Source organism: Phacochoerus africanus, chromosome 14 (assembly GCF_016906955.1).
Source record: "Phacochoerus africanus isolate WHEZ1 chromosome 14, ROS_Pafr_v1, whole genome shotgun sequence".
Classification (NCBI taxonomy): domain Eukaryota; kingdom Metazoa; phylum Chordata; class Mammalia; order Artiodactyla; family Suidae; genus Phacochoerus; species Phacochoerus africanus.
Genome location: NC_062557.1, coordinates 36,318,185 through 36,339,882, shown reverse-complemented (window position 1 = coordinate 36,339,882; position 21,698 = coordinate 36,318,185). Strand labels below are relative to the sequence as shown.

General features: G+C 37.4%; 1 protein-coding gene across 1 annotated transcript in view; it reads right to left on the bottom strand.

Moving 5' to 3' along the window:
* BRIP1 (BRCA1 interacting helicase 1) overlaps positions 1-21,698 on the bottom strand; it is a 136,392-nt gene that overhangs the window by 53,259 nt on the left and 61,435 nt on the right. Inside the window, 4 exon segments of the mRNA XM_047758601.1 lie at positions 15,045-15,206; positions 17,677-17,817; positions 17,932-18,097; positions 21,094-21,248. Of these exon segments, the coding sequence (XP_047614557.1) occupies positions 15,045-15,206; positions 17,677-17,817; positions 17,932-18,097; positions 21,094-21,248 (624 nt within the window).

The window sequence follows — 21,698 nt, the reverse complement described above, 5'->3', positions numbered from 1 at the left end:
CACTCTGGGCCTGTGACTAGTGTCTGAAGTGGAGGGTGGTCTTGTGGGACTGAGCCATCTACCTGTGGAATCTAATTCCATCTCTTGCATTAGGACTCAGTAAAAAAAAAATCATAAATACATGTTTTTAAAAAAGAGTGTTCCCATTGTGGCTCAGTGGGTTACAAACTGGACAAGTATCCATGAGGTTGTGGGTTTGATCCCTGGACTCACTCAGGGGGTTAAGGATTCAGCATTGCCATGAGCTGTGGTGTAGGCTGCAGACATGGCTGGGATCTGGCATTGCTGTGGCTGTGGCGAAGGCCAGTGGCTACAGCTCTGATTTGATCCCAGCCTGGGAACTTCTATATGCTACAGGTGTGGCCCTAAAAAGAAAAACAAAACAAAACAAAAAAAAAGGGAACTAAATTTTGGTATCCAAGAATTGTTTGTTGGTGTAGGGAAGTGTGCACACACACACACAGAGCACACCTTAGAAGAGAGTCAGAAACCCTTTTTAGGAATGAACTGTATGAAATTTTCAGCCCCACTCCCAACCTCCAGGGGCAGGAAAGGGGGTTAGAGGTTGAGTTAACTGCCAGTGGCCAGTGATTTAACCAAGCATGCCTATGTAATGAAGGCTGCATAAAAACCAAAAAGCATGGAGCTCAGAGAGCTTCTGGGTTGGTGAATGCATCCACATGCCAGAGACTGGTACACCCCAGTTCTATGGAGCAGAAGTCCTGTACTTGGGACCTTCCGGATCTCACCCCATATACTTCATCTGCCTCTTTTATACTATCCTTTATAATAACCTGGTAAATGTAAGTCAATGTTTCTCTGAGTTCTGCGGACTACTCTAGCAAATTAATAATTAAATTTGATAAGGGAATTGTGGGAATCTCCAATTTACAGCCAGTCGGTCAGACACCACAGGTAACAACCTGGACATGAGATTGGTGTCCGAAGGGAAGCAGTCTTGTGGGATGGAGCCCTTAACCTCTGGTATCTGATGCTATATGTAGGTAGATATTGTCATAACTGGGTCAAACCAAAGGACATTCAGGCGGTGTCCTTAATGTCTGGAAACCCAAGCATCGGATGTCAGAAGTGAAGCTGTGTGGTAGTAGATTACCGAGAGTAGAGCAGACACAGAAGAGCTGTTTGTTATTTTGATTGTGGTATTCAGAAGTCACAACTGAATTATAAATTGGGAAGCCAAGACAACTAGATATAACTAAAAGAATGAACATAGATAAGATTGAGCAGTAGAGTACAGATGAAGAAAAAAGTCCAGCAAGAAAACCTTACTTCCTTTCTATCACAGTGCACATTTAATCCATCCGCAAATTCTGCCAGCACTACTTTAAAAGGAACTCTAGACTCCAAACGTTGCTACTAGTGGTTCTAGCCACCAGTGTCTCTCACCTGAGTTATTACAGTGGACTCCTATGGCATCACGATGCTTCTCCTTTTGCTTTCTATAGCCCATTTTCAAATAGCAGCCAACACAATCCTTTAAAAATTAAATCTAAAGTCTCCAATGGCTTCCTACTGCATTTAGAACAAAATCCAAATCCTCACCCTGGCGTGATTTTACCACAGCTCCTTCTCTGTATCGCTCACCTCACCCTTATTTTGCTTCAACCAGGGTAGACATCTTGTCGATCAAACAAACCACTCTCCTACCACAAGGTTCCCTGTGTCTGAATATTCTTCCTCCAGTTCAGAACAGTTTGTTTCCACATCTCCTTTTAGGCTTTTACTCAATGTCACCTTCTCTGGCAGGCCTTTGATAACTATTCAATTAAAATTCTAGGAGTTCCCATCATGGCTCAGCGGTTAACAAACCCAACTAGTATCCATGAGGATTGCAGGTTCGATCCCTGACTTCACTCAGTGGGTTAAGGATCTGGTGTTGCCCTGAGCTGTGGCATAGGTCGCAGACGTGGCTCGGATCCTGTGTTTCCAAGGCTGTGGTGTAGGCCAGCAGCTACAGCTCTGCTTCGACCCCTAGCCTGGGAACCTCCATATGCTGACTGAGAGTATATGGTCCCAACAAGACAATCAATCAATTAATCAATCAATAAATAAATAAAATTCTAAAGCACCTCTTTCCACTCCCCCAGGATTCTCATTTTCCCTGCTTTCATTATTTTTCTACACACTGACCATTATCTATATTAGTCCACTCAGGCTGCCATTAAAAAAAAAATCATTTCACAATACACATATGTATCGAATCATCACATTGTACACCTTGAACTTACATATATGTCAATACTATCTCCATAAAGCTGGATAAATGTATCACAGATTTAGCGGTTTAAAAACATAAATTTATTTTTTACAATTCTAGACACTGGAAGGTCCAAGATCAAGTAGCTGGCTGACTCAGTTCCTAGTGAGACTCTCTTCCAGGTTTGCAGATGGCCATCTTGCCAAATCCTCACGCCCACTTTTCCTCTGTGCTCATGTTGTGGGGGAGAGATTAAAATTTCAGGTATCTCTTCTTAGAGGGACACTAATGCTGTCAGATCAACGCTCCATCCTTATGACCTCATTTAACCTTAACTACTTCCTTAGAGACCCCACTTCCAATCACAGCCACACTGGGGGTTAGGGCTTCGACATAGGAATATGTGGGTGGTGGGAACACAAACATTCAGTCTATGACACCATCTAACAGACTAGTATCTTTCTGTGAGTCCGTTTATTTTCTGTTTCTCACCCCTGGATGATAAACCTCCATAACAACAATGATTTTTGTTTGTTTTGCTCACTGCTGATGGTCCAGTACTTAGAACAGTACCTGGGCACATAGAAGTATGCAAAACAAAAACAAAAACAAAAAACCCAACCACCTGTAAAATCAAGGGCCAACGTTCTGAATAAAAGAGAGCAATAAAGGTGATTGTGATCTTTAAAAGGCATAAGCTCAGAGACTCGAGTTTTCTGTTGGTGAGTTTCTCTCTCTTTATCCTTCTTTCCTTCCTTCCTTTTTCCTTTCTTCAGAGAAAGATGGAGAGGTAAAGGTTTAGAGAGGGAACGCTGGAAAGTAAACACGATACCAAACTGGAGGTACTACAGAGAGATACTCAGTCACAACACAAAAGTGCTGACGAGGAAATGGCATGTCCCCTGGGTGTATATACCCAGATTTTAGTTCAGGGAAGGGCCTACAAGGAACGCTATAAAAATGGGGTAGGGGGATTTGGTAACTATGAGACCACACTTCCACAGACAAGAACGTGTTCATTTTAATCTTTTCAGGGAAGGTTTTTTTTTTAAGTACCGTAAAAGCCTTCTATGCAGGATTATACAGGGGCTGCATGAAAACCCAGAGTGTAGTAGCTCTACAGCAAAAACATACTGAGTATTTTGGCTAATTTTCAGTTTTAAGTTAAAAGGGGGGGGGGGTCTAGAGCTTTATCACTCTCACTGAAAGTGATACTCAAAATGCACATCTGGAAGTCCCTGCTAATCTAGTGGTTAGGACTTGGTGCTTTCATCACTGTGGCCCAGGTTCAACCCCTGGCCTGGGAACTGAGATCTCAGATCAAGCCGGTGCTTGCCGCAGACCCTCCCCCCCCAAAATTAAATTAAAATTAAAAAATTAAGAAAAGGGAAACTGCACATCTACACATCTTAAGTACTTCCCCCATGCCATAAAATTCATACAACTAAATACACACATACTTCAACTTTTTAAATTTTCTTAAGTATCCTAACTAGGCACTTAAAAATCAAATAACTTAGGAGTTCCCGTCGTGGCGCAGTGGTTAACGAATCCGACTAGGAACCATGAGGTTGCGGGTTTGGTCCCTGCCCTTGCTCAGTGGGTTAAGGATCCGGCGTTGCCGTGAGCTGTGGTGTAGGTTGCAGACGCGGCTCGGATCCCGCGTTGCTGTGGCTCTGGCGTAGACCAATGGCTACAGCTCTGATTCAACCCCTGGCCTGGGAACCTCCATATGCCGTGGGAGCGGCCCAAGAAATAGCAACAACAACAACAACAAAAAGACAAAAGACAAAAAAAAATCAAATAACTTAGAGAAAAGTATACTGACACAGAACCATCTCTCAGGTTTTAAGACATATATGTGTGTGTGTGTGAAAAATGCGAGGTATCTCTGTTATAAAATAGGTAGCTGATAAAGAGCAAATACTATTCACACACAGAGAGACTAGTCTGCAAACAGTGATACAGATAATTTAATCTACTAATGTTCACATCACTTGGATTTGGTAACTTTGGAAACTTTTTTTTTTTGAGTCAGATCTCACAAATTAAAAGACACTTTGGAATGTTTATGCCTTATCTGGATATTGTCATTTCACTTTTTCAAACTTCTTAAAACCAGTATCTCACTAGGGAGGCAGTAAGTTACAATGCAACCTAGTGGGGAAACCCTGCGCTTGCTCAACGTCTATGGCTTTTACACAGTTCCAGATGTTCAGTACATTAATAATGCACTAACTCAAAGCCTCTTTTTGAAACTTTAGAAAGTGCAAATTGCATTAAGACCTCTTTGCCCTCATTAATGGTATTGTTACAATCCCAGTCCGCGGGAAAATGTTTTTTGGCATGTGTTTAACTTTATAATATTGCCATTTACTCACTTTAATAGCCAGTACTCAAGTCTTAATGCTTTAATAGGCCTGCCTAAACAGACTACCATCTTTTGTAATCTTTTTCACATAATTTATTTCATAGGTAAAACCTGCCATATTTTTCCATCTGACGATGATTCTTCCTATTCATTTCATGAGGCACTAATATTTAAGAAATGTCTGCCTTCTTTTACTCAGGTGATATGTACCCATTGGTGGCATATGTTAGGAATAATACAGTCCCTTTTAAGTAGTAATAAAAAATGAAAAATAATTGTAGTGTATTTTCGTAACATTTTAAACTTCAGTAAAAATGGGTATATCCTTAATTCTTAACCATATTCAAACATAATATGAGAAAACCAGAAATATTAATTTCTATTGAGACAACATGCTATAGTCTAGCTATCTGGTGGTATCTCGAGAGGCTTGGGTTATGGTTCAGGATCAAGATTTCAATGAACATACATGGAGTCAGTAATAGAGTAGGAAGAATAATACGTAGGAATACTGTCCTGAAGTGAAAGTAAGACTGCGTATAGTTGTTGACTATTCACATGGAAATGAAAGGTCCTGCAGTCTCTAACTTGGAGTATTCGCTCTCATAAATTTGTTACAAGAATGAGGACTATGATAATGCTAGAACTGTGCTATAGAGACTAATATGCTTATTTAGAGAGTCACTTATTGATACATTTTAATAAAAATACAGAATACTTACATGGTAAAAATTTTCAAGTAAAAGTAAATTTCAGGAATAACTCATACATTTCTTCACCTATTTCACTGAAATCTCTTGAAAATAATAAGAACCCAATAGCTATTTATGCATGGAACAAATTCTTAATTCTTTAAAACATGAATTCTGAATTTCTGTTGATCAACATAGTTGGTTCATCAATGTCTGATGTAGCCATTTCACTAAAATGTACATATTTGCCCAGTTTTGCCACTTTAGACTCAAGAAGTATTAGCTTAGTGAGTGTCGGCTTAAATGTGAATGAACAAAGAAATTTATTCACACAAATTCGTTTATGTTTCATTTCTTACCTGAGTAGATTGACTACTGTGTGAAAAAGAAGGGGGGAAGGCAACTCATTTTCTATCCCTCTGTTAAAAAACTAATTAAAGTAAACCGAATGAGGTCAGTGCACCTGCACTATTAGAATCTAAGGCAGACCTAGACTGAGAAAAGAAAATGAAGAAGAAACAAACTACTACAGTGTTACCTAAAAGCTACTACCTCCACATATTGCCCATCTGAATCTGCTGTAAACCTGTTGCTATAAAACTTGACGGTGAAATGCTTTGGAAAAAACACTTCACAATCTAGTGGAGAAGACCCAAAAGAAAAATGCTTAAAATACAATGTGTTAAGTGCTATTATAGATATATACAGCTAGTCAGAGGAAAAAGTGACTAAACTTTTGCCTGAGGGTTAAAGATGGTTTAACAGAATAAACTTTTGAGCTGGATAGAGAGCATAAAATTTCTACACTAACAAAAAAGTCAGGGAGTGGATTCAAGCAGACACAACACTACGGACACTACTGCTGCTTAACAAATTACCCACAAACCTAGTGACTTAAAATAAGACCCACTTTTGAAAATAAATTTTGAAATTTGGTAAAATATACATAACATAAAATCTGCCATCGTAACCATTAAGGGTAGGGTTCGGTAGCGTTATGTAATTCACATTACTGTAGAACCAGATTCCAAAACTCTATTCATCTTCAGTAGGTAAATGGATAAATTAACTGTGGTACATTCAGACAATGGAAGAAGTATTCCATGCCAAAAGGAAAGGAGCTACCAAGCAATGAAAAGACATGGAGGATACTTAAATCATACAACTAAGTGAAAGAAGCTAATCTGAGAAAGCTATGATGCCAACTATATCACATTCTGAAAAAGGCAAAACTATGAAGACAGTAAAATGACCAGTGGTTGCTAAGGGTTGGGGTTAGGTAAGAATGAATAGGCAGAGCACAGAACATTTTTTGGGCAGGGTAACTAACTACTCTGTATGATACTGTAATGGTGGAAACATGTCATTATACACTTATACAAACTCATTGTATAAGTATTTTAGAATATATAATACCAAGAGCAACCCTAATTTAAACTAAGGACTTTAGGTGACAATGATGTGGCAGCATAAGGTCATCGGTATAATAATGCACTTTAGTGAGGAATATTGACAATGTCACAGGCTATGCATGTGTGGAACTAGTACAGAAGCTCTCTGTACTGTCCACTCAATTCTGGTGCAATCCTAAAACTGCTCTAAAAAATAAACTCTCATTTTTTTTTTTTTTTTTTAGGGCCGCATCCATGACATATGGAAGTTCCCTGGCGAGGGGTTGAATTGGAGTTGCCGGCCACAGCCATGCCAGATCCAAATCGCAACTACAACACACACCATAGCAACACTGGATCCTTAACCCACTGAACAAGGGCAAGGATGGAACCCAAGTCTTCACGGATGCTAGTCAGGTTCGTTACCACTGAGCCACAACAGGAGCCCCCAAACTCTATTTTTTAAAAAAACTACATAAGCTGTAGATTTTTCTCCATTAAGCTGCTATCTGTAGAATCTTTTCCTTGTTCTTTTCCCCTCATGATCTGTCATGTTACCATGACTTCCTAGTTACACCATCTTCAAGCTAACACTATCTAAACCAGGTAAGTGAAGCAGATATTACTTCTAAAAACCCCTCAGAAATTGTACTTTGTACCAAGGCAAATACCAAGGCACTGGTATGGGCTCTAACCTTCCACTGAGGCACATGAAACACTCAATATTCATGAAATCTCAATTCAGCCACCTGTTGTTGACACCCATCCTGGCCCCATGTATCCTCTCCCCAAGAAAGGCAAATAAAAGCCATAGTTGCTCAGCAGGCTAATTGGTGGTTTACAGCTGTGGCCAAGCACAGCTTTTCCTTAATAAAGTTGTGTCATTAGCCTTGAGCACCTTCTATCTACTGGGCCATGTTGCTCAAAGTCCTTTCTAGTCTTTGTAACCACAGTATCAGCAAGGACTGCTGATGTGGTAGAGGATGAAAGAGGAGACACATGAACACTGCTTCACCCAGGATGTAGGTAATGTGGTTCTTCCACCCTCTTGTACCCTATTCGAAATGTGTTAACTTATACTCAACTCTTTCTTTTTACTTCTAAGAGTATGTTTTAAATTTTCTTAAATAAATTATGACATTCAAGAGAGTTCCCGCTGCAGCGCAGTGGAAACGGATCTGACTAGTATCCATGAGGATGCAGGTTCGATCCCTGCCTTCACTCAGTGGGTCGGGGATGCAGCATTGCTGTGAACTGTGGTGTAGGTTGCATACGTAGCTCGGATCCCACGCTGCTGTGGCTCTGGTGTAGGCTGGCAGCTATAGCTCCATTTCGACCCCTAGCCTGGGAACTTCCATGTACCGTGGGTATGGCCCTAAAAAGCACAATAAAACAAAACAAAACCAGTAACAACAACAACAACAAAAACTCTATGTGATTCAAACATCTTAATTTGTCAGCTTCTCTGTCCCTAGTACCTCTGGGATAGCCTGCTTGGTAAGCCGATGTGGAGGTTACCATTGCATCAAGGTAATTTTCCACCTGATGATATCCAAATCAAAAAACTGCCAATCTGAAACTGTCAGCCAAAAAGAAAAAAATCCACTGGTCTCTGTTACAAAGATTAACTACAGATGGACATTAAAGATTGTAACCAAGATAAATGCCTGGAGCCTCCAACTTTGTCTAACCAATATCAATCAAGTTCAAATAAATTGCTTCAACATGGAAATGTTTAGCAAATTAATTGTAAGTTAAATTTAACCATTTTTTCTGTTACTACCCTAAAAGTGCTTTCCATAACTATGCTTTTATCCTTAGAAAAATATAGTTTAGAACCAATGTTGGGGAGGAGGGATACCCAAGAAGTTTGAATGAATTCAGCTTCTAAACTTATTATTTGATCCTTGATCTGTGCCAAACTAGCTAACATGGCCATCCTTGACTCTAGTTTAATCTTAACTTCCCTGTTCTTATTCTCCCTAGATTTTTCACTTAAAAAATCATAACCAATATATTTTTGTAAAGTTTTGGAGCCAGAAGTGGCACAAATGTATACATGTTATTATAGACAAAGAATATAAATGACTATATGCATGCATGTAAAATAAAATTAAGAAAAAAAAACTGGTTATTTAAATAGCTGCTTTTCAATTATGCCACTATTTTTCAGAATATTTCATCACATACACATTAAGGCAGTGTCACAGCAGCTTTTTTTTTTTTTTAATCTTTGTCTTTTTAGGGCTGCACCCAAGGCATATGGAGGTTCCCAGACTAAAGGTCTAATCGGAGCTACAGCTGCCAGCCTACACCACAGCCACAGCAACATCAGATCCGAGCCGCGTCTGCGACCTACAAACAGCTCATGGCAACACTGGATCCTTAACCCACTGAGTGAAGCCAGGGATCAAACCCACATCCTCATGGTTCCTAGTTGGATTCATTTCCGCTGCACCACAATGGGAACTCCCAGGGTAGCTCTTATGTCTATCTCCTAAAGGTAACAAAATGTGCAAAGCAAATATAAATACTGAAATATACCAACATATAGGTATTTGTACACATGTGCATATTCTAAATAAAAATAGTTCAAATGAATACTTATCAGATCAATTATATTTCATATATCAAACTCCAGAATGATATTATGAAGACAGTATTAGACTGGAAATTCAAGAGTTCTAAAGCAATTACTTTTACTAATTAAACATATGACCTTAGCCAGGTTATTTGACATACTAACCCAGAATGTAGTATGTGCTCAATGCATGTTTGTCAAATGAATATATTAATGAAGGAATAAACAAATGAATGAATGTTGTTTAATTTTAAGGGCAGAATTCTTAAGAACTACACCTAATTTCTCAGAGATGTTATAACCTCCCTATCATGATCCCAAAGGCTTCAACACCGCAAAGATTCCTTTTATTTGACATGGTGGAAAAACTGCTCCTTAAACAGCTTGGGTGACTACTTAAAATAAGGCAAATACATATTCTACTGAAATGTTGTGTCTAAATAAGAAAAAAGAGGCTGCTCCCTCACTTTTTGAGATGGACTGCATTCTATCTATGGAATGTATATCTCTCAGGCCAGTCTTGCCTTCTGAAATGGCCCACAATCTCTCAATAAATCTACTTACCTATCAAAAAAGGAAGGAAGGAAGGAAGAGAGAGAGAAAGAAAAAGAGAGAAAGGAAAAGCAAGAAAGAAAAAGAAAAACGTTTTACAGAGAACAATTTGGTTTCTCCTTTAAATGCAATATAGCTTAAAAATGAGAAATGTCAAACTAGTGGCACTACAAATTTCTCAATATACAAGTTTAATATAAAACAATACTTAAAAAATTATAACCAGAGACTGAATAGAAACATTTGCATTGTATTCCTTATCTGACATTCAGTGTTGAATGCAAAATGCTCCCTCAGGGAAAATGGTTTTTACTCATAAAGATGTAAAAGAAAATCTACAATGTACAAATAAAATGATCCAAGTTGCTATGTGGCACCAGAGAGTCTCTTTTCCAAATGATTTAATGGAAACTTTTCTATCCATAAAAGAGTGTAAAAACTCTTCTACCCATAAAAATGATCTCTTGGAGAGCTCTAAAGCAGTGGTGCCACTAGTTACATGACAATAGGAGTCAAAATCAAATTTACAATAGTGGATGAATGGTATTCTTCTTGAAACTATTACAATATTAAGTAACTTTAGAAGGCTCTGAAAGAAATGTGGGAGGAAAGATCTAGAATGACAATTTACTGATTTTTATCCTACACAAATGTTGCAGTTTATAACAAAAGGAAATTTATTTTATTTCTCTCAGTGAAAGTTTTCAGTAAATCATGAATTGCAATTATCTAGACCTAACAGGGAAAAACCTTTTGCCACCACAATGTTTGTTTTAAAAATTAAATTTGTATGCCCCAAATCTCCCCAAAATAAATTCTAACATAAGCTCTCATACCTTTTGCACAACCCAAAGTCAAAACCCCTTCAAAATGAAAAAAAGATGACATGATAACATTTAATAACTTTAGTCATTGTACTGTGTAAGAATTGACAATGGGGAGTTCCCGTCGTGGCGCAGTGGTTAACGAATCCGACTAGGAACCATGAGGTTGCGGATTCGACCCCTAGCCTGGGAACCTCCATATGCCGCAGGAGCGGCCCAAGAAATAGCAACAACAACAACAACAAAAAGACAAAAGAATTGACAATGGTACAGACAAAAGGCTAATATAATGTGTTGGTTCAATCTTTTTTTTTTTTGTCTTTTTAGGGCCGCACCCACGGCACATGGAGGTTCCCAGGCAAGGGGTCGAATCAGAACTGCAGCTGCTGGCCTACACCACAGCCACAATAATACGGGATCCGAGCTGCTTCTGTGACCAACACCACAGCTCATGGCAACGCTGGATCCCTGACCCACTGAGCAAGGCCAGGGATTGAACCAGTGTCCTCATGGATACTAGTCAGGTTTGTTTCCACTGCACCACAAGGGAAACTCCAAAAGCATCTTATATTTCTAAGTAAATTTTACTTTTTGATAATCTGTAATACCCTGGATTGATCCTGATACTCATTTTCAGAAGTTATTTTTGCTAGCATTGCTATTGATTTTTTACCATAGATACATTTTTAGTGTATATTCACCTTGTCTTACAACAAAAAAATCTTAAAAATGACATGGCTTTATAATAAAAGTATATTTTCTAAATATGTGAAAATTTAAGTAAAATTTTAAAGTTTTATTATAATAAACATCACATACTTAAGTGTTACTTTGGCATAGAATTTTCATATCATATAATTGTATTACATGGGTCTAAAAGATCCACAATATATGGGTTTTTCCCCCCTGTGTGGGAGGTGATTACCATACTAAAATTTATTTATCGAGGTATATGAGATTAAAGACATAAGAAATTTTGAAAATTTGGTGTGTAATACTGAGAACAATTACCTCTTCACAATTAAAAAATATATATGCTTAAAGTAGAAGCAGTGCTTCTGAAGAATCAATATTCTGGCACAGAGGGGAAAAGTTTTATTAATTGATAGTTTTTAGATAATCCCTCGTAATTACTCATTTTGATTCATGTTACATTTTTTCAAAACCTGGAATTTTTGAAAATTCAGAAGTCTCTGATTATTTTTTCTTTATTAAAAAATATTTTTTCCTTAGTCTCAAAATAGTTTTCTTCTTTTTGGTTTTTATAAAGAAACATTTTGTTTGAGATATAATTCATATACCACATAATTCATTCTTTTAAAGTATAGAATTCAGAAGTTTTTAGTATATTTACAAAGTTGTACAACTGTCACCACTATCTAATTCCAGAACGTTCTCTTCACTCCTAAAAGAAACCTTTTATCCAGTAGCAGTCACTTTCCATTCCTATCTTCCCTTAATCCTTCATAACCACTAAGCTCCTTTTTACTTCTATGAACTTTCCTTTTCTGGACATTTCATATAAATGGAATCATATAGTACGTGGCCTTTCGTGTATGGCTTCATTTAGCATAATGTTTTCAAAATTCACCTGTGTTGCAAGATGAATCAATACTTTATACTTGTTTATGAATGAATGATATTCCTTTTACTTTTAATTTGTTATCTCTGAATTTAAAATGTATCTTTTATAGATGGCATATAGTTGGATCATAAAAAAAAAAATCCAGGGAGTTCCCATCATGGCGCAATGGAAATGAATCCAACTAGGAACCATGAGGTTGTGGGTTCGATCCCTGGCCTTGTTCAGTGGGTTAAGGATCTGGTGTTGCCGTGAGCTGTGGTGTAGGTTGCAGATGTGGCTCAGATCTGGCATTGCTGTGGCTCTGGCATAGGCCAGCAGCAACAGCTGTGATTAGACCCCTAGCCTGGGAACCTCCATATGCCGTGGATGTGGCCTTAAAAAGACAAAAATAAATAAATAAATACATATAAATCCATTCTGCTAATCTCTGCCTTTTAACTAAAATGTTTTCTCCATTTGCATTTAATGTAATTATTGAGAAGGTAGTTTTTACATCTGCCACTTTGCTATTTGTTTTCTATATAGTATCTCTCCCACCCCCATTCCTCCATTACTGCACTCTCTTGTGTTAAGTAGATATTTTTTACTGTAACATTTAAATTTTTCTCATGTGCTCTTTTAATCCCCTTGGCATTTCTTTTTCTATATATAGCTGTTTTTCTTTTCTTTTGGTTGTGCCCACATGTGGAAGTTCCAGGCCAAGGATCAAACCTGTGCCATAGCAGCAAGCTGAGCCACAACAGTGACAATGCTGGATCTTTAGCCTACTAAGCCACATAAGAATTCTTCTTTTATTATATATATTTTTTGAGGAGGAACTGAAGTTTGGATAAGCTGAAGTAGGAGGTGATATTCCATTTATAGAGTACTTTCCTTCTATCAGGCAATATAAGTCATCTCAGCACATTAATAATTAGAATATATTTTTTCAACTACTGAAACTAACTAATAAAAATTGTATCATTTGAGAATACAGGTACCAATAGGTATGGTACATGCTGAACAAAAGATTGTTTTCCTTTCCAGTGTAACTTTTTCAATGACAATTATATCATTTAAATAACTTTAAATTAGATTTGGTTCTCCTCTACAAGACCAAAAAAACAAGTATCAAACCATTTCCTATCATACAAAAAATTATTTTCACCATATCTTTGAAGCCTAACAAAAAATGAAATTGTATATTTACTCTACTGGGCATTTCCTGGCTAATTTTTTTAACTGTAATTGGAAAGTATAAAACTTTTCTCTTCCAAAAAAAAAAATTTTTTTTTTCTCTTCATGTGTTGAGATCTTGCTTTTCTTTAGCTTCAGGCTTAATTATTAGTTTTTCTTAACATAACTTTTGGTGTAGATGTTTATACTCTAGAATAAATATTGCTTTGTATTAAGAATTTTTAGGAGTTCCCATCCTGGCTCAGTGGAAATGAATCTGACTAGTATCCATGAGGACACAGGTTTGCTCCCTGGCCTCGCTCAATGGGTTAAGAATCCAGTATTGCCATGAGCTGTGGTACAGGTCGCAGATGCGGCTTGGATCTGGCATTACCATGGCTGTGGCGTAGGCCAGCAGCTACAGCTCCAATTCAACCCCTAGCCTGGGAACCTCCATATGCTGTGGGGGCAGCCCTACCAAAAAAGAATTTTTTATATGTTTATGTCCATTTTTTTTAGATATTCTTAATAAAACAACCTACCTGCTTAAATTTCTTCTGAAAGTAATTATTTCAATTTATCTACAGGAGAATTAATTTACTGGATCTTTGACTAATAAAGTATGTGTGTTATGCTCATTCCAGCTGCTGTAAACAAATGCCAGAAACCAGGGAGCTTATAAACAACAGAAATTTATAACTTATAGTTCTAGAGGCTGGAAAATCCAAAATCAAGGTACCAGCATGGTCGTGTTTGGAGAGGGCCCAGGAAGGGTTCGTAGCTGGTGCCTTCTTACTGTGTCTTCACATGATGGAAAGAACAAGGAATCTCTGTGGAACCTCCCTTACAAGACACTAATCCTGTTCATGAGGGTCCCTCATGGCTTAAGCATCTCCTGAAGGCTCCACTTCTAACATCATCATCTTGGATTAGGATTTTAACATATGAAATTTGGGGGGACACATTCAGGCCCCAGCAATATGTATATAGATAGAAAGACAGGGGGAGAGTCAAAAGTATCAATACCGCCATTCGAATATATGACTTGTGCCACTGTCTTTACATGTACTAACTACCTATGGAAAAAAAAAGGGGGAATGCTGCCCTTCTACATTGGAATTTCACTTATATTTTGATAAAGCATGATCTCACTCTCAGGAATTATATGTGGTTTAATGTTTTGATAATATGAGAACTAAAATATACTATATAAGTCATCTGAATTGAAGAAATTATTAAAAATCAGAGCAACTCTAAAAACAAAGCAAAAAAATTTTTTCCAGCCAAATACCTGAAGCAGAATAGAGGAGCAACAAAGAAAGGCTTACATTAGATTCAGATTACTGGAACATTCAAATAGCATAATTTATCAAAATGAAAAATAATGCTCTTTTCCCTTTAACTATAAAAATATCCAGCCACCCTAATAATAAATATCACGTACACGAAAACAGCCCTCTTACATAACTAACATTTCTTGAAGACCTTTAGTCTTATAGACTTGCAAGTAAAACAGTGATAGAATAATCAGGTGGTATCGTAATCGATAAACAAGTAAAATATATATGATGTTTAGAAAACTGTCATTCCCGTCTTACTTCTGATCCTGCGAAGCTTATCGTGGTAATCTTATATGATTTTTTAAAAGCAAAAGAAATAGTAAATATTCCCTTACCTTGTAAGATGGCAAGAAACACAAAATTCCTTGGCTCACAGTCTGACACACAGATAACAAAAGTGCTCCCACTTCATCCTGGAACGCAAATGTTTCTGTGTGCTGAAAGGTGGCACAGAGATTGCGACCCTGGGGGCCTGACCCAATGGTGCCAACCCAAACCTAGAAAATAAATATGTCAGTATTAGAGTTATGCTTAAATGAAGCAGGCAAACTACCATTTAGTTGGGAGCTTTAATTACGTGTATGTCAAAAGATCAAGGAACGAGTTTAGAGAATATTTATTTTTAAACTGTTGGGTTTTTAAAAATATTACCTTTAATTAGTTCTATATAGATTTAATTTTGGTGGATGATGAGAACAAATGAATAAATCAGAAATGAATCCAAAATAATAGAGATGAGGGCTCGTATGATCTGTTATAGGTAAGTCTAAGACTTAATTAACTATGACAGGAACGACTGTTTCACAAATTCACTGATGCTCAAAGATCCACAGTCACAGAAAATCAGATCCACCAAATGTTACAATTATGTGCAATTCCTCTACATTCACCCAGATCTAAATAATCTGTGAAACAATCAAAAAACACCTTGTGATTCAACTTACCTGAAGTAGTTTGTATTTAAAATAGTCAAATTCATAAAAACAGAAAGTTGAAAATATATGTTAGGAGTTCCTGCTGTGGCGCAATGGGATCAGAGGGGTCTTAGGAGCGCCGTGATGCCCATTCAATCCCCGGCCCAGCAGAATGGGCTAAGGATCCAGCAGTCCCGAGGCTATAGCTTAGGTCATGACTGTGGCCCAGATCTGATCCCTGGCCTGGGAACTCCATATGCCACGAGGTGGCCAACAAAATAAAAAAAATAATAATTCATTACTTAACTAAAAAATAAATATTTTTAAAAAGAAAATACATGTTCAATTTACAAACTATGCTGAAAATATATGCTGAATGTTCTCATATATATTTGACCCTCTAAGGAAAACTTGAAAATGCGGAACATTTATTTTTCCTTTTACTTGTAGCAATGTTTCTAAACAGGAGCATGCTGGCATTTTGATAAGCACAATTCTTAGTTACATAGGAGTTTAGCATTCAACCTAATAGTTCCCACAAATACTCCCTGGTTGAATACTATAGCTTTATAAAGAACTAGAATTGTAGTAGGCACACAGGTGGTATTATCAAGCATGCAGCTAACCACTTTAAATTACTTCATAAAAAGAAACAGGAGTTCCTGTTGTGGCTCAACGGTAACAAACTCGCCTAGTATCCATGAGGACTCAGGTTCAATCCTGGCCTTGCTCAGTGGGTTAAGGATCCGGGGTTGCTGTGAGCTGTGGTGGAGGTCACAGATGTGGCTCAGATCCCACATTGCTGTGGCTGTGGTGTAGGCTGGCAGCTGTAGCTCCGATTTGACCCCTAGCCTCGGAACTTCCAAAGGCCACAGATGCAACCCAAAAAAAAAAAAAGAAACAGAAGGCAGATTGACAAATGACAATTCAAACATTCTGAGGAAAACTAAAGTAACAATTATATAGTATTGTTATAAAAAATTAAAATGGTCAGTTACAGGGCTCACAAGAATACTTCTAATTCACTTCAGATATTCAGACGTGCTGGACACTTGCTAAGTAATATCAAGTATTAATCTAGGTGGAGTGGAAGGATGGGGATGTACCAATAAGAATGAGGTCTAGTCTAATGGAAAAGGCAAACACATAAATAACTATACAATTAGAAATTATGGTTAGGGAGTTCCCGTCGTGGCGCAGTGGTTAACGAATCCGACTAGGAACCATGAGGTTGCGGGTTCGGTCCCTGCCCTTGCTCAGTGGGTTGACGATCCGGCGTTGCCGTGAGCTGTGGTGTAGGTTGCAGACGCGGCTCGGATCCCGCGTTGCTGTGGCTCTGGCGTAGGCTGGTGGCTACAGCTCCGATTCAACCCCTAGCCTGGGAACCTCCATATGCCGTGGGAGCGGCCCAAAGAAATAGCAACAACAACAACAACAACAACAAAAAAGACAAAAAAAAAGAAATTATGGTTAAAGAAAGTTGACTTTTTGTTTTAATTTTCATTACAAAAATTTTAAATTTGGAATTCCCGTCATGGCTCAGCAGTTAACGAACCTGACTAGTACCCATGAGGACACGGGTTCGATCCCTGGCCTTGCTCAGTGGGTTAAGAATCTGGCATTGCCGTGAGCTGTGGTGTAGGTCACAGACTCGGCTCAGATCCTGTGTTGCTGTGGCTGTGGCGCAGGCTGGCAGTGGCAGCTCCAATTCGATCCCTAGCCTTGAGAACCTCCATATGCCACAGGTATGGCCCTAAAAAGACAAAAAAAGAAAAAAAAAATTTTAATTATTTAAAAGGAGAAATTGCAATACTGTCTTGTATCTAAAGTGTATATTTTTACTCAGTGGGTTGAAAGAATGCTATTTATTGGTATTTCCTTTTGTTGACACTATGAAGTTGCTGACAAATTTTCTTTTATTCTAAAACTGAAATGGTAAATTTCCTATCAGGATTTTTTTTTGCTAGTACTTCAAGTACCTTTTAATTTGTTTATAGACAACTATATTGAGGTAAAAAGACTAATAAGAGCCTTTAAAAAAAAAAAAACTAACCTGTGAGTTATTAATGACATGATTAGCCTCCAGCTGGATAGTAAATGTAACACCAAGTTCTGATGAAAAGGATTTCATTGGTGATAATGTCCCAGATGTCAAAACAATGTTCCAAACCTTGCCATTAATGTCTGAAAAGGCCTAAAAGGAAACAACATTAGATACATGAAATCATCTTTAGAAAGTCAAACACATTCGTTTAAATATTGTCACTGGACAAGAAGACAGGATTTTTTTATAGCACAATTAGCTTACCACAGCTGGATTTAAGCACCAAAAATTCAGCACACGAACTGCTGTTTTCTGTGGTAAACGTTTCTTATTTTTTGGTAGAACAAAGAACACATTTTTATCTGAAATATCTGTCTGGTTTATCCAAGAATAAGTCTGTTGAATAGCAACTTTATAATCATCTGCAAACCTAAATGAAAATAAAATGGTAATTAGATGGCAAAACTTTAGATAAAACTGTCCCCCACCAACAACCCCTACCACTAATTAAATTCAGTAATTCTGATAGAAAATAAGCCATTAAACTTTAGAGTCGACCCCCCCTTACAGAGATTAGATATCATCTAATTATCCACCCTTTATCACTTCCCATCCCTAGGTTCAAACATTCCATAAATCATGGCAGAGCCAGAATTAAAATCCAGGCCTCCTCACTCCTACTCCAGACCTCTTTGCAGTCTATGTTATAGCATTAGTTATAAAATAGATAACAGTATTACTGTTAGAGAAACTAAAAAGTGGGTTACACTTTTTTATTGCATGAGAAAATAGAAAGATAATTTTTACTGAAAGTTCAGGAAACTGATTATAAAATTTTTAACTTCCTTTAAAATCTGGATAGCAGTCATCTATTTTCAGTGAAAGTACTAAACCAGATGATCTCTGTGATCTTATCCAGCTTATAATTTCCTTCTTTTTTTTTTTTTTCTTTTTTTTCTTTTTATGGCTGGACTTGCAGCACATGGAAGTTCCTGAGCTAGAGGTCAAATCTGAGCCGCAGCTACAGGCCTACACCACAGCCACCACCACACCGGATCCAAGCCACATCTGCAACCTACGTGCAAGATCCTTAACCTGCTACGTCAGGCCAGGGATCAAACCCGCGTCATCGTGGACACTATGTTGGATTCTTAACCTCTGAGTTGCAATGGTGACTCCTAATTTCTTTTAATGAAGCTATAAATCCTAGCCGCAAACAGACTAAAATGTGGCATTCTCTACCATGTCCTCAAAATAATACTGACTGTTAATCTTATCCTTGGAGAGATTAGAACTCAAAGTTCGAGTCAGGAACCCTGTACTAGATGGAAAGAATTTTATAAAAAACACTGGGAGCTTAAAAACTATAAAACTCTTAGAAGAAAACACAAGGGGAAAGCCTCATGACATCAAATTTGACCATATTTACTGGATGCAAAAGCACAATCAACAAAAAAAAAAAAACCCAACAAAATGGACTTCGATAAAATTAAAAAAACTTTTGTGCATCAAAGAATACTACAAAGAGAGTGAAAAGACAACCCACAGAATGGAAGAAAATACTTGTAAAGCATGTATCTGATACAGGATTAACACGCAGAATAATGCCTACAACGTAACAATAGCAATTAAAAAAAAAACCTCTAATTCAAAAATGGACTAAGGACTTGAGTGGACACATCTCCAATAAAGACATACAAATGGACAATAAGCACATGAAAAGATGCTCAACATCTCTAGCCATTATGAAAATGTAAATGAAAATCATAAGGATATATCACTTTATACCCATTAGCATGGCTAGTATACAAAAAACAGAAAATGACAAAGATGGAGAGAATTTGGGAACTCTTGTACATAATTATGGGAGTCTAAAATGTACAGTTGCTGTGAAAAATAGTATGTTGGTTCCTCAAAAAGTTAAATACAACATTACCATGTGATCCTGCAATTCAACTGCTAGATATGCATCTACGAGAATTGAAAGCAGGGGAGTTCCCATCATGCCTCAGTGGTTAGAGAATCCGACTAGGAACCATGGGGTTGCAGGTTCGATCCCTGGCCTTGCTCAGTGGGTTAAGGATCCAGCGTTGTTGTGAGCTGTGGTGTAGGTTGCAGACTCGGCTCGGATCCTGTGTTGCTGTGGCTCTGGCGTAGGCCGGTGGCTACAGCTCCAATTCAACCCCTAGCCTGGGAACCTCCATATGCCATGGGAGCAGCCCAAGAAATGGCAAAAAAAAAAAAAAGAATTGAAAGCAGGAGCTCAAACCAGATTCTTATACATCAATGTACACTGCAACATAAGTTACAGGAGGCAAAAGAAACAATCCAAATGGCCATCAATATAAAAATGGATAAACAAAATGTGGTGTATACACACAATGGAATATTATTCAGCCATTAAAAAGGATGACACGTTACAACACGGACTAATCTTGAAAACATTGTACTGTATGATTCCACTTACATGAGACATCCAGAAAGGGCAAGCACAGAGGTGAAAGTAAGACACAATTACTAAAGGTTGTGGTGAGAGAAATAGAAGATACTGTTTTATGAGTACAGGGTTCCTGTTTGAGATGATGAAAAAGTTCTGGAAATTGACAGTGATGATAGTTGCACAAAAATGTGAATATACTTAATGCTATTAAAATGTACTCTTGGGAGTTCCCATTGTGGCTTGGCAGTAACTGTGGCTCAGCCTCAGTTGTATCCATGAGGATGCAGGTTTGATCCCTGGCCCCGCTCAGTGGGTTAAGGATCTGGCACTGCCATGAACTATGGTGTAGGTCGCAGATGTGGCTTGGATCTGTGCTGCTGTGGCCGAGGCGTAGGCTAGCAGCTATGGCTCCAATTCAACCCTTAGCCTGTAACTTCCATATGCTGCAAGTGTGACCATAAAAAGAAAAAAAAATTAAAAACCAAAAAAATAAAATGTACACTTAAAAATGGTTAAGATGGTAAATTTTATATATTATATATATTTTACCATTTAAAAATCCCACTAAAAAAAAAATACTGGAGGCAGGTAGTACTATAACTTAAGGAGCAGTGTTTGGGGAGTTGACTGCTTTTCATTTCCCACATTTCACTAAATAGAGGCTTTATGCAATAACAGACTTTCTGGCACTGGGAGAAACATCTAAATTATACTTGACAGAAAATTTAAATTTAGTCCTGAAGGACCATAAATTTAATGTGGAATTAATTAAATGTATTTATTTACTGACTACAATACTCATTTTCATTAACAGAGTAATATTATTATTAATTGACTGAGTCTGTACCAGCAAGAGCAGTATTTATACCACTTGTTTATGATTATCCCATGTACACACATCAAAATTGTAGGTATTAAGTACATGCTGGCACCCAATAAGACTAATACTTTAAGAGGAAAACTACAGAGCAGATATCTTCACTTACCTGCTATTTTGCCTAAAAAGATAGTCAAGTACCATAAAAAGTCCTTTGAGCATTACTCGAGTTGAAGCACTAATAATAGGTATTTCTACTGCCTCTTCTTTACCATGAATTGATGAGACTTTTTCTTCTTTTTGAAGGATAGCAAATAAATGTCCCTATAAGAAATTACCCTATTAAGTATACTGAGGGGGAGGGAAAGAGGGGAAAAACAAAATTCTTAAAACTACAATAAAATCCAAATGAAATATACATTGAAATTTTAGTTGAACATTATTAATACATAAGTACTAATAATATGTTTTGAATTCCCATATATTCCCAAATTCTATTCAAAGACATTTAAATAATAAGTTACTCATTTAATAAGTTTATTACTTTTTTGGACTATTAGGATTTTATTCAGTGCCCTTCAAAAGCAAAGAACTAAATAAAAATATATCAAATAGTTTTTAAGCAGCTTAAAAGATTTGATAGGCCACTTACATGGTTGAATTATTTCTAGCGAGTTCTCTGATGCTGAGAATAATATGACAACATGACAAGCAAATTAAAAGAACAACTCAAAGCAAGAACGCTTAAATCAACCATAATAGAAAAAATAAAAA